General features: G+C 39.9%; 1 protein-coding gene across 1 annotated transcript in view; it reads left to right on the top strand.

Annotated features, from left to right (window-relative positions):
* The window catches only part of GIPC2 (GIPC PDZ domain containing family member 2), a 95,303-nt gene that overhangs the window by 61,126 nt on the left and 17,601 nt on the right, over positions 1-16,576 (top strand). Inside the window, exons 4-5 of the mRNA XM_065910447.1 lie at positions 361-467; positions 5,948-6,029. Coding sequence (XP_065766519.1) covers positions 361-467; positions 5,948-6,029 — 189 coding nt within the window. The remainder of the gene's footprint in view (positions 1-360; positions 468-5,947; positions 6,030-16,576) is intronic.

Raw genomic sequence — 16,576 nt, 5'->3', positions numbered from 1 at the left:
GTCCAGCTGCACACCAACCTCTGCCTTCATGCCATATAGACTTCTTTACTCTTACAATAAAAGCAATTGTTTTAATTTTTGTTCCTTGTAACTTCCAGTCTTTCCCATCAGCACATTTCACATATTCCCTTTTCTTTTTGTAGCCAGACCTCCCATACCTCTCTATCATTTGAGAGACTCTTGTATGAGAAAAATGGATGACAGGTGAATTTATTTTGGGAAATTCTATCAAGAGGCATAGCTTTTATCAAATTTCACAATAATGTACAAAAATTTGTGATGGAAACTCCATTAACTTTTATAGTCATCAGTTGAAATTCTTAATATATGTACCTTTCCCTATCCATTGTATTTTTATAGATATGGAGCCCAGGTCAAAAGCTGGAAAGTCATCAACAGGAAAGATTGGTACGGGAAGGGAGACACTTCGTCTGAGATCGAAAGGTCCTGCCACTGTGGAGGAAGTGGTATGTTAGGTTCACTTAATTCCTATTTGGCTTGGAAATGCATGAACATTCATGTTTGTCAGAGCTGAAAATAAAGGTAAAATCACAAGATTAAGTAAAATGCCTTGTATTCTAATTAAGGCATGGTCTTTAATTCATTGCCTACTTAGACAATATGAAAGTTATTGAAGGCATTTGAGAAGGAAATACAGAAACTATGTGTGTGAGGAGAGATTGTGATACAGCAGTCTTCAGCTACCTGCAGTCAATTTTTTCTAGAGTATACGGACATCTGAACTGCCTCAAAAACTTAAATCAGCGAAAGCTCTCTGAGATCTAAGAAGAAGTCACTGAGCCACCTGTAGGAGTAAACAGACTTGAGATTTTGATAGTGAAAGATGATGTTCATGAAAACCAGTCTCCTCAGGCAAAGCATTTGATAATCATCTGGTCTCCTCTTTCATGTCCCACATCCCTTCCATCAGCAGATCCTGGTGGATCCACCTCCACAGCAGACCAGAGTGACCAACTTCTCCCCACCTCTGGCCCCACCACTCTGACCCAAGGCACCAACATCATCTCAACTATTGTGGTCACCAGCTCATGCTTCCTGCTTTGTCTCTCCCTTGCCTTCTTACCCTCTTTATCCACATAGCAACTAGGGTTATCCTTTGAAAATACAAACGAGATTGTTACTTTTCTGTAACAATCTGTTCAAAATCCTCCAGTGGGTTCCCTCAGAGTAACAAGCTAACACCCTCAGAGGGACCAGCATGATCTGACTGTGTGTTTCTCCTCTGATCTCATCTATGCCTCTCTCCTCCTGCCTCCCCCTGCTTCAGCCACTTGAGTTTCCCTGCTGTCCACAAACGCTCTAAATACATCCGCATCTCAGGACCTCTGTAGGAGCTGTTACATGTGGCTGATGCTCTCCCTGCTTATGGGCACAGCTCACTCTCTCGCTGCCTTCAATTTCTGTCTTTGTCCCTCCCTGTCTAACCTCTGAGTATGCTAGTATAATAGCAGTTCCTGCCACCTGCCCTCTGCCCGATCTTCCTCGTCCTTTATTTTCTCTAAGGCGCTGAACCTGTTGGGCCTCACTGTATCTTTGTTTCCTTTTTGCCTCTTGTCTTGTTCTCATCTGACCTGATCACTGCCCTATCTCCAGCACCTAGAACAGTGCCTGACACTTCAGAGGAGCTCAGATCTTTGAATTTAATGAATTAGTGAGTGATTCATGTATACCTGATGGGAGGAAGGGTTTTGCTGATTGTGTCTATGAGAAGGTCAGTATTTAAGTGAAAAACACCAGGAGAAGAGATGAATGGAGGAAAGGAGAGCAGAAGAGGGCAGCAATGGTGAGGATTCAAAGTGGTAAATGCAGGCCTGCTCACCGCAGGAAGACAGCAGTGATGACGCCCTCCGGGGGGGTCGGGGGTGGGGAGGACAGGCCAGGCACGCCTCTGAGCTCCAGAGTGCCTGCCTGGGGTGGGAGGGATGTGTCTGTGTCTGTCCTAGGGCTCCCAGCTGCTCGAAGAACAAAAGAGTGAGACAGATGAATGGTAAGGAGGCTGTTATCATAGGATCCAGAGCTTGTGGGGGACGGTGTCAGTCAGTCATGGGTGTGGTTTGTTGGGGCAGATACTTAAGGAACCACGAGGCCAAGGTTGTCTTCCTGAACGTTGGAGTCACCCAGATTGTTGTCAGTTTTGGGGACTCCAGAGGAAGATTCCGAGTTGGGTGTCTTGTTCCTGGGTGAATGAGTAGATTGAAATGGAGGCTGGTGACAGCGGAGAGGCCCCGGAGAGCCAGAAGCATTTTGAAAGTGAGAGATGATGAGGTTTGTGAAAAACCCTGGGCAGTCACTCTGGTCATTTCAGAGTCTTTACTTTTTGGGGGCCCAGGCATACTGCTGAAGGCCAGTACGTGTTCCTTGAACAAGTGAACACAGCTGGGTGGAAGAAAGGCCTCTGTAAGAGGGTGAAAGGACAGTGGGAAGGAGCTGGGGGTCCCAGCTGTCCTCTGCAGTGGAGGCTGGGAGGGGAAAAGCACAGACCTTCAAACTGCTTGCATAGGAAGTGGAGTCTGCAGGAAAAGCTCCATGTCACTTCAGGAGGGGGGCCGCCTTCTAACAGTTCATGTGGGGCACACAAATCTGTTTATTTATGAGCAGCAGCTGAGTATCAAGTGCTGGAATGAAAAAGAATAACTGAAGATCTGCCTGAGGCGGTGGGAAAGATTCATTCCAATATAAACATCTAAATCTCTCTTCCTATTTGCCTAGCCTGTTTCTTGAAATAAGGCAATTAAAGTAGCTCATAATAAAGGGGAAAAAAAACTAGTTTGGCACTAATATTAAATTTGATACAAATGACCTATGATTTAGTTTCAAACAGTAAAGATTTGAAACCAAGCAGCCCCTCATCACCTAGCACAAGTTCTGAAAACTGAACAGTACTCCACTTGCATGAGTTACTTGGTATGTTTGTTGAGACAGGCACAATCCAGGTGCTGGTAACACAAAGGTGATTAAAGACCTTGTTTTTCCTTTAAAGGGAAGAGGCATGAAAATAAACTGTTACAAACCAGAAGGGCAAGGTTGATGTCACAAGGAAGGGGCTAGCTGATGAGCTACAGTTAGGAATCAGTGAAGAGGGAAATTGGGAGAGTTGCTTCCATAAGAAATAGTTGAGTTAGTCACAGATGGAGAGAGGTCTGGGCATGAAATGATAATGGATATGGGACCTTGTAAATGTCCGTGAGGTTGGAGTGTGGCTGCTGAAAGTGTCTGGTGGGAGGTGTTGACACTGGAGATGGAGGCCTGGGTCAGGGCGTGAAGGGTCTGTAAATAATGCTGAGGGTTGGGGGTGGCTATTTAAAAATTGCAAGGGGAGCAGCAAGTCGGTTTTGTGTTTTAGAAAAACTCCTTGGTTCTAGGGGATGGAATGTTGAATAGGGTAGATTTGTGAGGATGTGAGGATTGCTGGTGGGGAGACCAATTATGAAACCTCTGCAAATAAGAAAAGACGAGGGAGGATTATTCAGTCAAAAGAAGGAAATCCTGCCATTTGTAGGTTGTGGATGGACCTGAACAATAGTGTAATACGTCAGAGAAAGACAAATATTGGATGACCTCAGTTCTATTATCTCCCCCTCTCCCATTCCAAACAAAACAAACCACACCTTGTATAGAAACAGAGCAGATTGGTTGTTGCCAGAGGCAGGGAGTTGGGCAGGTGGGGTGGGTGAAATGGACAACGGGGGTCAAAAGGTACAAACTTTCAGTTATAAGGACGTCCTGAGCATGGACTCACAGCTTGGCGATTATTGCTGATAATACTGTATTATATATTTGAAAGTTGCTAAGAGGCTAGATCTTAAAAGTTCTCATCACAAGGAAGAGAAAACTATGTGTAGTGATGGGTAACTAGATTTACTGTGGTGTTTTTTTTTTTTTTTTTTTACAGTATATACACATATAAAATCATTATGTTGTATACCTGAAACTAATAGTATATGTCAATTATATCTCAATTAAAAAAAATTAGGACTGAACACAGGCAATCAGAATGTGAATGGAAGAGGGATGATGAGATCCAGAGCTGTTTAGAATAGTATGATATTGGTGGCCATTTTTGTGTGAGAAGTACTGATACTTGTTGCAATAACCTGCAATGTATCTGGATAGATGCAAAGATAAATACCTAAGTTACTTTGCATAGCCTGTCACTTTACACAGACTATTCAAAATACATTGTAAAGATGTCGAGTGATATATCATGTCTTCTGTCTCATTGTTAATGTAAATAACTTTATATATAAATACATATATAATACATAATATATATATATAATACATAATACATATATACATACATATAAATAAAATATATGTGATCATGTTTTTTCATAGAAACTTTTACTAAATAGTTAGGAAGAACAAAAATACTTTGGTACCCTTAATACACATATTATGTATGTAGTTGATAAAGAATGCATACAGTAGTCTCCTTTTATCCACAGCAGACACATTCCAAACCCCCCAATGGGTGCCTGAAACTGTGGATAGTACTGAATCCTGTGTATACTGTTTTTCCTGTACATATATACCTATGATAGAGTTTAATTTATAAATTGGGCATAGTAAAAGTTGATGACAACTAATAGTTAAATAGAACAAGTAGAAAATGTACTATAATAAAGGCTGTGTGAACGTGGTATCTCTCTTCAAAGATCTTATTTTACTGGACTCACTCTTCTTGTGCTAATGTGAGATGATAAAATGCCAGTGTGATGAGATGGAGTGAGGTGAATGATGCAGGCATTGTGGCATGGCATTACGCTACCATTAGCTTTCTTACTCTAGGTCAGGAGGATCGTCTAGCTGTGATGATGGGGAATGTTGGATCTTAGGAGCAGATGATGTTGATGGTTGGGGGTTCTGGGATGGAGCAGACGGTGTGAGGTTTTATATTACTCAATGGCACACGATTCAAAACTTAGGAACTGTTTATTTCTGGAGTTTTCCATTTAATAATTTTGGACCTCAGTTGACTGAAGTAACTGAGGAGGAAAGCAAAACCACAGATAAGGGTGCAGGTACAAATAATTAGATGTATGTGTTCAGGATGTTGTAGTCTTGGGGTGAGCTCTGCCCTTTTCAAGGCACACAGGATGCCTTGAGATCTAGTCATGTCTGGAGCTCTATTACCCATCACATGGGATGTCTTGCAGTCCCTTTAGCCTGCTGCACTTTTCTATCAGACTCTGTGACCCCACACTGACTTCATGTCTCTATTGCTTCTATCTGTCCTGGTTTATCCGACACCAGTTAATTTTGAAAACACAGTTCTTAAGTCACCTTTCTGAAATCTTCCTGGACTCTTAGAGATTTAAATTTACTTCCACTGGGACTTCCCTGGTGGTTCAGTGGTTAAGAATCTTCCTGCTTATGCAGGGGACCTGGGTTCTATCCCAGTTCTGGGGAGATCCCCACATGCCATGGGGCAGCTAAGCATGAGTGTTGCAACTACTGAGCCCATATTCTACGGTCTGTGAGCTGCAACTACTGAGCCCTGAACCTCACCTAATGAAGCCCACACACAGCAAAGAAGACCCAACACAGCCAAAAATAAATTAATAAAAAAATTTATTGCCCCTATGATGCTTCCGTGCCTTTGACATCCTTTAGAAATTGTCCTTATTGTGGTTAAGTAGCTATTTATTTTCACATCTCTCTCCCTTCTAGATTGCTAGCTGCTCGGATATAGCATTCCTAGTTTTTCTTCTTTGAATCTATAATACTTACCACAAACACTAAAAATAAATATTTACTGTATTGATTTTTATTGAATTACAGGGCACATTCTAGATATATTTCCATTAAAATTAGCTGAAGTACACAACCAGGAACTGGCTTCACTTCAGATTTCCCCCATGTATGCCTCAATGTTCAAGAGATTGCATGTAAAAATGTCTTATTTCTCTTTTCTTCAATAAAGCCTTCTGAAACGAAAGAAAAGGCGATTGGAAAGGTTGATGATCTTCTTGAATTATACATGGGAATTCGAGATATCGATTTAGGTAAGGTTATGTTATTTAAAAAAGTCTTATATGTCTTAATTTTATGGAACTTAATGCTTATTTATGTCTTGCTTGCGTTTATAGTCAATTATACTTTTCAAGGTAAAAAGTATTTGTGGAGTGATCAAAAGCATAATGAAAATGAAGATAATATATAAATGTAAGAAGAACACTTGGCCCTTATCCCTTACTAGTTTTGAGGCCTCAAAGTCAAGTCAACTTTTCTAAACCTTAGGGTTTTATTATTTTTTTTAACAAGAAAATGTTTAACTATTTTTAAAAAGTTGAAATATAGCTGATCTTACAATATTGTGTTTTAGATGTGCAGCAGAGTGATTCAGTTATATATTGATATATATTTTAGATTCTTTTCCATTATAGGTTTTTACAAGATATTGAATATAGTTCACTGTGCTATATAGTAAATCCCTGTTGTTTATCTGTTTTATGTGTATATCTGTTTAGTGTACATCTAATTTGTCTCTCCCTCCCTTTCCCCTTTGCTAACAGTAAGTTTGTTGTGTATGTCTTTGAGTCTGTTTCTGTTTTATATATTAGTTCATTTATATTGTTTTTTAGATTCCACTTGTAAATGATATCATATGATATTTGTCTTTGTCTGATTTACTTCACTCAGTATGCCAGTCTTTAGGTGTTAGTATATTTTTCTTTATCTGTCTTACTTCTACTCACGTTGCTACAAATGGCAATATGCCACTCTTTTCTATGGCTGAGTATTACATTGTGTGTGTGTGTTTGTGTATATGTATATATACATATCATACCTTTTGTATCCATTCATCTGTCAGTGGACACTTAGATTGCTTCCATGGCTTGGCTATTGTAAATAGTGCTGATATGAACACTGGGATGCATATATCTTTTTGAATTAAAGAGTTTTGTTTTCATCTTTTCTGGATATATGCCCAAAATGGGATTGATTGCTGGGTTATTATTATTTTTTAAATTAATTAATTAATTTTAATTGGAGGCTAATTACTTTACAATGTTGTAGTGGTTTTTGCCATACATTGGCATGAATCAGCCATGGGTTTACATGTGCTCCCCATCCTGACCCCCCCCTCCCGCCCCCCTCCCCATCCCATCCCTCAGGGTCATCCCAGTGCTCCAGCCCTGAGCACCCTGTCTCATGCATCGAACCTGGACTGGCGATCTGTTTCATGTATGATAATATACATGTTTCAATGCTATTATCTCAAATCATCCCACCCTCGCCTTCTCCCACAGGGTCCAAAAGACTGTTCTTTACATCTGTGTCTCTTTTGCTGTCTCGCATATAGGGTCATTGTTACCATCTTTCTAAATTCCATATATATGCATTAGTATACTGTATTGGTGGAGAAGGCAATGGCACCCTATTCCAGTACTCTTACCTGGACAATCCCATGGGCGGGGGAGCCTGGTGGGCTGCGGTCCATGGGGTCGTGAAGAGTTGGACATGACTCAGCGACTTCACTTTCACTTTTCACTTTCATGCATTGGAGAAGGAAATGGCAACCCACTCCAGTGTTCTTGCCTGGAGAATCCCAGGGATGGCGGAGCCTGGTGGGCTGCCATCTATGGGGTCACATAGAGTCGGACACGACTGAAGTGACTTAGCAGCAGCGTACTGTATTGGTGTTTTTCTTTCTGACTTACTTCACTCTGTATAATAGGCTCCAGTTTCATCCACCTCATTAGAACTGATTCAAATGAATTCTTTTTAATGGCTGAGTAATATTCCGTTGTGTATATGTACCACAGCTTTCTTATCCATTCATCTACTGATGGGCATCTAGGTTGCTTCCATGTCCTGGCTATTATAAACAGTGCTGCAATGAACATTGGGGTACACGTGTCTCTTTCAGATCTGGTTTCCTCAGTGTGTATGCCCAGCAATGGGATTGCTGGGTCATATGGCAGTTCTATTCCCAGTTTTTTAAGGAATCGCCACACTGTTCTCCATAGTGGCTGTACTAGTTTGCATTCCCACTAACAGTGTAAGAGGTTTCCCTTTTCTCCACACCCTCTCCAGCACTTATTGTTTGTAGACTTTTTGATAGCAGCCATTCTGACCAGTGTGAGATGGCACCTCACTGTGGTTTTGATTTACATTTCTCTGATAATGAGTAATGTTGATCATCTTTTCATGTGTTTGTCAGCCATCTGTATGTCTTCTTTAGAGAAATGTCTGTTTAGTTCTTTGGCCCATTTTTTGATTGGGTTGTTTATTTGTCTGGTTTGAGCTGCAGGAGCTGCTTGTATATTTTTGAGATTAATTCTTTGTCTGTTGCTTTGTTTGCTGTTATTTTCTCCCATTCTGGAGGCTGTCTTTTCACCTTGTTTATAGTTTCCTTCATTGTGCAGAAGCTTTTAAGTTTCATTAGGTCCCATTTGTTTATTTTTGCTTTTATTTCCATTACTCTGAGAGGTGGCTCATAGAGGATCCTGCTGTGATTTATGCCAGAGAGTGTTTTGCCTATGTTTTCCTCTAGCAGCTTTATAATTTCTGGTCTTACGTTTAGATCTTTAATCCATTTTGAGTTTATTTTTGTGTATGATGTTAGAAAGTACTCTAGTTTCATTCTTTTACAAGTGGCTGACCAGTTTTCCCAACACCACTTGTTAAAGAGATTGTCTTTTCTCCATTGTATATTCTTGACTCCTTTGTCAAAGATAAGGTGTGAATAGGTGTGTGGATTTATCTCTGGGCTTTCTATTATGTTCCATTGACCTATATTTCCTGTCTTTGTTCCAGTACCATACTGTCTTGATGACTGTAGCTTTGTAGTATAGTCTGAAGTCCGGCAGGTTGATTCCTCTAGTTCCATTCTTCTTTCTCAAGATTGCTTTGGCTACTTGAGATTTTTTGTATTTCCATATAAATTGTGAAATTATTTGTTCTAGTTCTCTGAAAATACCATTGGTAGCTTGATAGGGATTGCATTGAACCTATAGATTGCTTTGGGTAGTATACTCATTTTCACTATATTGATTCTTCTGACCCATGAATGTGGTATATTTCTCCATCTATTTGTGCCATCTTTGATTTCTTTCATCAGTGTTTTATAGTTTTCTATATGTAGATTTTTGTTTCTTTAGAGAGACTTATTCCTAAGTATTTTTTGTTGTTGTTGCAATGGTGAATGGAATTGTTTCCTTAATTTCTCTGTTTTCTCATTGTTAGTGTATAGGAATACAAGGGATTTCTGTGTGTTAATTTTATATCCTGCAACTTTGCTATATTCATTGATTAGCTCTAGTAATTTTCTGTGGTGTCTTTAGGGTTTTCTATGTAGAGGGTCATGTCACCTGCAAACAGTGAGAGTTTTACTTCTTCTTTTCCAGTCTGGATTCCTTTTATTTCTTTTTCTTCTCGGATTGCTGTGGCTAAAACTTCCAAAACTATGTTGACTAGTAGTGGAAAGAGTTTTGTCTTTGCCTTGTTCCTGACTTTAGTGGAAATGTTTTCAATTTTTCACCATTGAGGATGATGTTTGCTGTGGGTTTATCATATATGGCTTGTATTGTATTGAGGTATGTTCCTTCTATGCCTGCTTTCTGGAGGGTTTTTTTTTTTTTTAAATCATAAATGGATGTTGAATTTTGCCAAAGGCTTTCTCTGCATCTATTGAAATAATCATATGGTTTTTATTTTTCAATTTGTTAATGTGGAGTATCACATTGATTGATTTGTGGATATTAAAGAATCCTTGCATCCCTGGGATAAAGCCCACTTGGTCATGATGTATGATCTTTTTAATATGTTGTTTTTTAATATTTTTAATGTTTTTTAATATTCTGTTTTCTAGAATTTTGTTAAGGATTTTTGCATCTATGTTCATCAGTGATATTGGCCTGTAGTTTTCTTTTTTCAAGGCATCTTTGTCTGGTTTTGGTATTAGGGTGATGGTGGCCTCATAGAATGAGTTTGGAAGTTTACCTTCCTCTGCTATTTTTCTGGAAGAGTTTGAGTAGGACAGGTGTTAGCTCTTCTCTAAATTTTTGGTAGAATTCAACTGTGAAGCCTGGGCTTTTGTTTGCTGGAAGATTTCTGATTATAGTTCTATTTCTGAGCTTGTGATGAGTCTGTTAAGATTTCCTATTTTTTCTGGTTCAGTTTTGGAAAGGTATACTTTTCTAAGAATTTGTCCATTTCTTCCAAGCTGTCCATTTTATTGGCATTTAGTTGCTGATAGTAGTCTCATGATTCTTTGTACTTCTGTGTTGTCTGTTGTGATTTCTCCATTTTCATTTCTAATTTTGTTGATTTGATTCTTCTCCCTTTTTTTCTTGAGTCTGGCTAATGGTTTGTCTATTTTATTTATCTTCTCAAAGAACCAGCTTTTAGCTTTGTTGAGTTTTGCTATGGTCTCCTTTGTTTCTTTTGCATTTATTTCTGCCATAGTTTTTATGATTTCTTTCCTTCTACTAACCCTGGGGTTCTTCGCTTCTTCCTTTTCTAGTTGATTTAGGTGTAGATTTAGGTTATTTTTTTTTATTTTTCTCTTGTTTCTTGAGGTAAGCTTGTATTGCTATGAACCTTCCCCTTAGTGCTGCTTTTACTGAGTCCTATAGGTTTTGGGTTGTTGTATTTTCATTTTCATTCATTTCTATGCATATTTTGATTTCTTTTTGATTTCTTCTATGATTTGTTGGTTATTCAGAAGCATGTTGTTTAGCCTCCATATGTTGGTATTTTTAATAGTTTTTTTTCCTGTAGTTGACATTTAATCTTACTGCATTGTGATCAGAAAAGATGCTTGGTATGATTTCAATTTTTTTGAATTTACCAAGGCTAGACTTAAGGCCCAGGATGTGATCTATCCTGGAAAAGGTTCTGTGTGCACTTGAAAAAAAGGTGAAATTCATTGTTTTGGGGTGAAATGTCCTATAGATATCAATTAGGTCTAGCTGGTCCATTGTATCATTTAAAGTTTTTGTTTCCTTGCTAATTTTCTGTTTAGTTGATCTATCCATAGGTGTGAGTGGGGTGTTAAAGTCTCCGACTATTATTGTGTTACTGTTAATTTCCCCTTTCATCCTCGTTAGCATTTGCCTTACATATTGCAGTGCTCCTATGTTGGGTGCATATATATTTATAATTGTTATATCTTCTTGGATTGATCCTTTGATCATTATGTAGTGTCCCTCTTTGTCTCTTTTCACAGCCTTTATGTCAAAGTCTATTTTGTCTGATATGAATATTGCTACTCCTGCTTTCTTCTGGTCTCCATTTGTGTGAAATATCTTTTTCCAGTCCTTCACTTTCAGCCTGTATGTGTTCCTTGGTTTGAGGTGGGTCTCTTGTAGACAGCATATATAGGGGTCTTGTTTTTGTATCCATTCAGCCAGTCTTTGTCTTTTGGTTGGGGCATTCAACCCATTTACATTTAAGGTAATTAGTGATAAGTATGATCCTGTTGCCATTTACTTAGTTGTTTTGGGTTCGAGTTTATACAACTTTTCTGTTTCCTGTCAGAGAAGATCCTTTAGCATTTGTTGAAGAGCTGGTTTGGTGGTGCTGAATTCTTTCAGCTTTTGCTTGTCTTTAAAGCTTTTGAATTTTCCTTCATATTTGAATGAGATCCTTGCCGGGTACAGTAATCTGTCTTCTTTTTCTGGGACTCCTATGATTCAAATGTTGGGGCATTTCACATTGTCCCAGAGGTCTCTGAGGTTGTCCTCATTTCTTTTAATTCTTTTTTCTTTTTTCCTTTCTGCTTCATTTATTTCCACCATTCTATCTTCCACCTCAGTTATCCTATCTTCTGCCTCAGTTATTCTACTGTTGGTTCCCTCCAGAGTGTTTTTTATCTCAGTTATTGCATTATTCATTATTGATTGACTCTTTTTTATTTCTTCTAGGTTCTTGTTAAACATTTCTTGCATCTTCTCAATCTTTGTCTCCAGACTATTTATCTATAACTCCATTTTGTTTTCAAGATTTTGGATCATTTTTGCCATCATTATTCTTAATTCTTTTCCAGGTAGACTCCCTATCTCCTCTGCTTTTGTTTGATTTGATGGGCATTTATCATGTTCCTTTACCTGCTGAATATTTATCTGCCTTTTCATCTTGTTTAGATTGCTATGTTTGGTGTGGCCTTTCGTATGCTGGAAGTTTGTGGTTCCTTTTTATTGTGGAGGTTCCTCCCTGTGGGTGGGGTTGTCAAGGTTTCCTGGTTAGGGAAGCCTGCATCTGTGTTCTGGTGGGTGGAGCTGGATCTCTTCTCTCTGGAGTGCAATGAAGTGTCCAGTAGTGAGTTTTGGGATGTCAGTGGGATTGTTGTGACTTTGGACAGCCTGTATGTTAAAGCTCAGGGCTGTGTTCCTGCGTTGCTGGGGAATTAGCCTGGTATGTCTTGCTCTGGAGCTTGTTGGCTCTTGGGTGGAGCTTGGTTTCAGTGTAGTTATGGAGGCTTTTGGATTAGCTCTTATCATTTAATGTTCCCTGGAGTCAGGAGTTTTCTGGAGTTCTCAGGTTTTGAATTTAAGCCTCTGGTTTTCAGTCTTATTCTATCAGTGACCTCAAGACTTCTCCATCCATACAGCACCACTGATAAAACATCTAGGTTAATGGAGAAAAGATTTTCCACAGTGAGGGACCCCCAGAGAGGTTCGCAGAGTTACATGGTGAAGAGAAGAGGGAGGAGGGAGATAGAGGTGACCAGGTGGAGAAGAGGGGGAATCAAAAGGGGAGAGAGCAATCTAGCCAGTAATCAAATCCCTATGTGCTCTCCACAGCCTGAAACACCCAGAGAGGTTCATGGAGTTACATTGAGAAGAGAAGAGGGAGGAAGGAGATAGAGGTGACCAGGAGGAGAAGAGGGGAAGTCAAAAGAGAAGAGACAGATCTAGCCAGTAATCAGTTCCCTAAGTGTTCTCCACAGTCCAGAATACCCAAAGAGACCCACGGAGTTAAGTAGAGAAGAGAAAGGGGAGGGAGGAGATAGAGTTGACCTGGGGGAGAAAAAGAAGAGTCAAAAGGGGGAGAGGGCAATCAAGCCAGTAATCACACTCCTAAGTGAAAATGGATACTGAAGATTGGATTCTTAAAGGTACTAAATTGATAACAAATACCAAAAAGCAAAGATTAAAAATCTAGAGTAGAGGTTAGACTTTCAAAAATACAATATTAAAAAAACAAAACAAAATAAAAAAAATTATAAAAAATATATATGAAATTTGCTTTAAAAATAGGGTCTTTTTTTTTTTTTTGCAAGGTAATAGTAGGTTATACAAATGAAAATTGAAGGAGTAATAAAGGACTTAAAAATAAAAAAATTTAAAAAATGATAATAGTAAAATATATCTAGGAATTTCTCTGGAGCTGTTGTGGGTAGTGTGGAGTCAGTTCAATTTCAGATAGTTCCTTGTTCCAACTTATACTTCCCGAGGTCTGTAGGCCCCTTCCAATAGAGTCGGTGCTAACTACAGGGTTTTAATCTGTTGCACCTGTCACTTCCAAAGCAGTTCCCTCTGTTTATTTTGGCTTCTTCTGTTTGCTGGTCTCTTCAGTGTCTAATTTCCACCCTGACACAAGGGGGCGGTGGTGGTTACTTATTTAGGCTCACTAGCTCAGTTGTGCTGTGGGCAGGGAGGAACACTGCATACAAATATTACTGGCGTGCGTGGGGAGTGCTCGCAGTGTCTGGGTCACACTGGGTTTGCCCCCGCTCACAGCGTGTGTGCTTTCCCAGTCTTCACTGCTCAGGCTCTAGGTTGCTCTGCCGGGAACTGTCTAAGGAGGCTGTGGGTTGCATGCACTCCTCAGGTCTAAGCCGCTCAGGTTCAGGTTCTCGGGTACTCCACAAAGGTGTTTTGTGCCCTTCCCAGGTCTGAGCAGCTCTGGCGACCAGGTGCTTGGCGAGTGCACTCTCCCCAGCTGGGCGGTGCGTCTTATCACCTCCCCTGTTCCAGCTGCTAGATTTCCTGGGTGCGCAGCAGGAATGCCATGTGTCTCCTCTGGGGATCTCTGGCTGTGAACCTCCTGGCGGATGTCAAACATCCAGGATCCCGGGAAGACTTGGTTAGCAAATGGGAGCCTGCTCGCAGTTTGGTAGAGGGTGCCCTCTATGGGGCCAAGATTGCCCCTTTCCGGCTCTGGCTGTCACCTGCCTGCCTCTCTGCCTCCGGCAGGGGATGGGCCAGTCTGCAGCCAGCTAGCTCTCCTCTGGTATTGGCTCAGTCCTTTGTTCTGTGAGCGGTCCAGCAGTGCCTTAGGCTAGAGTTTTTCACAGGAAGCTTCTCCCTTTCTCTTTTTTTCTCTCTCTGGCTATCCCACAGTTTGGGTTGTTATCTCACATTAGATCCCTCCGATTGTCCTTAGGACATTCAGGCCCAGCCTTTACCCTAAGCAATGCAGCCCATGAATCCCTGTTCAGCCCCGCTTGCTGGTGGTATGCAAGCATCTGGACTACTTCTCTGCTGGGGGTTGCAGTTAGGCACATAATCTGTGGGTTTTATTTATTTATTTATTTATTTATTTATTTATTCCTCCTGGCTATGTTGCCCTCTGAGAATCCAAAACTCCCCACAGACCTGCCGGTGAGAGGGTTTCCTGGTGTTTGGAAACTTCTCCTCTTTCACGACTCCCTCCCCGGGATGGGTCTCTGTGCCCAACTCTTTTGTCTCTCTTTTTATCTTTTATATTTTGTCCTACCTCCTTTTGAAGACAATGGGCTGCCTTTCTGGGTGCCTGGTGTCCTCTGCTAGCATTCAGAAGTTGTTTTGTGGAATTTGCTCAGTGTGCAAATGATCTTTCAATGAATTTTTTGGGGGAGAAAGTGGTCTCCCCATCCTATTCCTCTGCCATCTTAGGACTGCCCCTCCAGATTGCTGGGTTATATGGTAGCTCTACTCTTAGTTTTTTAAGGAACCTCCGTACTATTTTCCACAGTGGCTGCACCAATTTACATTTTCACCAACAGTATAGAAGGGTTCCATTTCTTTCACACCCTTCCCAGCATTTGTTATCATAAACTTTTTAATGATGGCCATTCTGACTGGAGTGAGGTCATCACATGATAGTTTTGATTTGCATTTCTCTGACAGTTAGTGATGTCAAACATCTTTTCACGTGCCTGTTGGGCATCTGTTTGTCTTCTTTACAGAAATGCCTATTTAGGTCTTCTGTACCATATTTTTGATTGGGTTGTTTATTGTATAGCTCTTTTAAACTTCAGATTTTAATCTATAAATAATATTTCCTGCATAAGTTGTTTTTTGTTTTATGGACTTAAATAATATATATGATGACAGATGTTAACTTGATTTACTGTGGTGATCACTTAACAATATGTTCAGTTCAGTTCAGTTGCTCAGTCGTGTCCAACTCTTTGTGACCCCATGGACTGCAGCATGCCAAGCTTCCCTGTCCATCACCAACTCCCGGAGTCCATTGAGTCCCGGAGTCCATCACCAACTCCATTGAGTTGGTGATGCCATCCAACCATCTCATTCTCTGTTGTCCCCTTCTCCTCCTGCCTTCAATCTTTCCCAGCTTCAGAGTCTTCCAAAAAGTCAGTTCTTCCCATCAGGTGGCCAAAGTATTGGAATTTCAGCTTCAATATCAGTCCTTCCAATGAATATTCAGGACTGGTTTCCTTTAGGATGGACTGGTTGGATCTCTTTGCAGTCCAAAGCACTCTCAAGAGTCTTCTCTAACACCACAAGTCAAAAGCATCAATTTTTCAGTGCTCAGCTTTCTTTATAGCCCAACTCTCACATCCATGCATGACTACTGGAAAAACCATAGCTTTGACTAGACGGACCTTTGTTGGCAAAGTAATGCCTCTGTTTTTTAATATGCTGTCTAGTTTGTTCAAAATAATATTCCCTTAGTATCTCTAATTTTCTTGAAGAGACCTCCAGTATTTTCCATTCTATTTTTTTTTCTTCTATTTCTTTGCATTGATTATGGAGGAGGGCTTTCTTATTTCTCTGTGTTTTTCTTTGGAACTCTGCATTCAAATAGGTATATCTTTCCTTTTCTCCTTTTCTTCTTCATCTTTGCTTCTCTTCTTTTCTCAGTTATTTGTAAGGCCTCCTCATACAGCCATTTGCATTTTTGCATTTCTTTTTCTTGGAGATGGTCTTGATCACTGCCTCCTGTACAATGTCAAGAACCTTCATCCATAGCTCTTCAGGCAGTCTATCAGATCTAATTCCTTGAATCTGTTTGTCACTTCCTGTTTATGATCATAAGGAATTTGATTTAGGTCATACCTGAATGAACTCGTGGTTTTCCCTACTTTCTTCAATTTAAGTCTGAGTTTTGCAGTAAGGACATAGTTAACAATATGTATATATTTTAAAAATATGTATGAAAAACTTTTGTAAATGGCTTATGAAAAGTATTTAATACATCATATTTAATGGATAAATTGTATATTTATTACAATATTAAAGTTGTACCCATTTAATAAGATTACTGAAACCTTGTGAACAAGGATTAACATGAGGAAAGTAGACACACTTGGTGTGTGACTAACAAGGCCATTTGAGCATTATGTGCATTTCTTATTTCATCATTGGGATGTCAG

Source organism: Muntiacus reevesi, chromosome 1, assembly GCF_963930625.1.
Source record: "Muntiacus reevesi chromosome 1, mMunRee1.1, whole genome shotgun sequence".
Lineage (NCBI taxonomy): Eukaryota > Metazoa > Chordata > Mammalia > Artiodactyla > Cervidae > Muntiacus > Muntiacus reevesi.
This window is presented reverse-complemented; position numbering and strand designations above follow the sequence as displayed.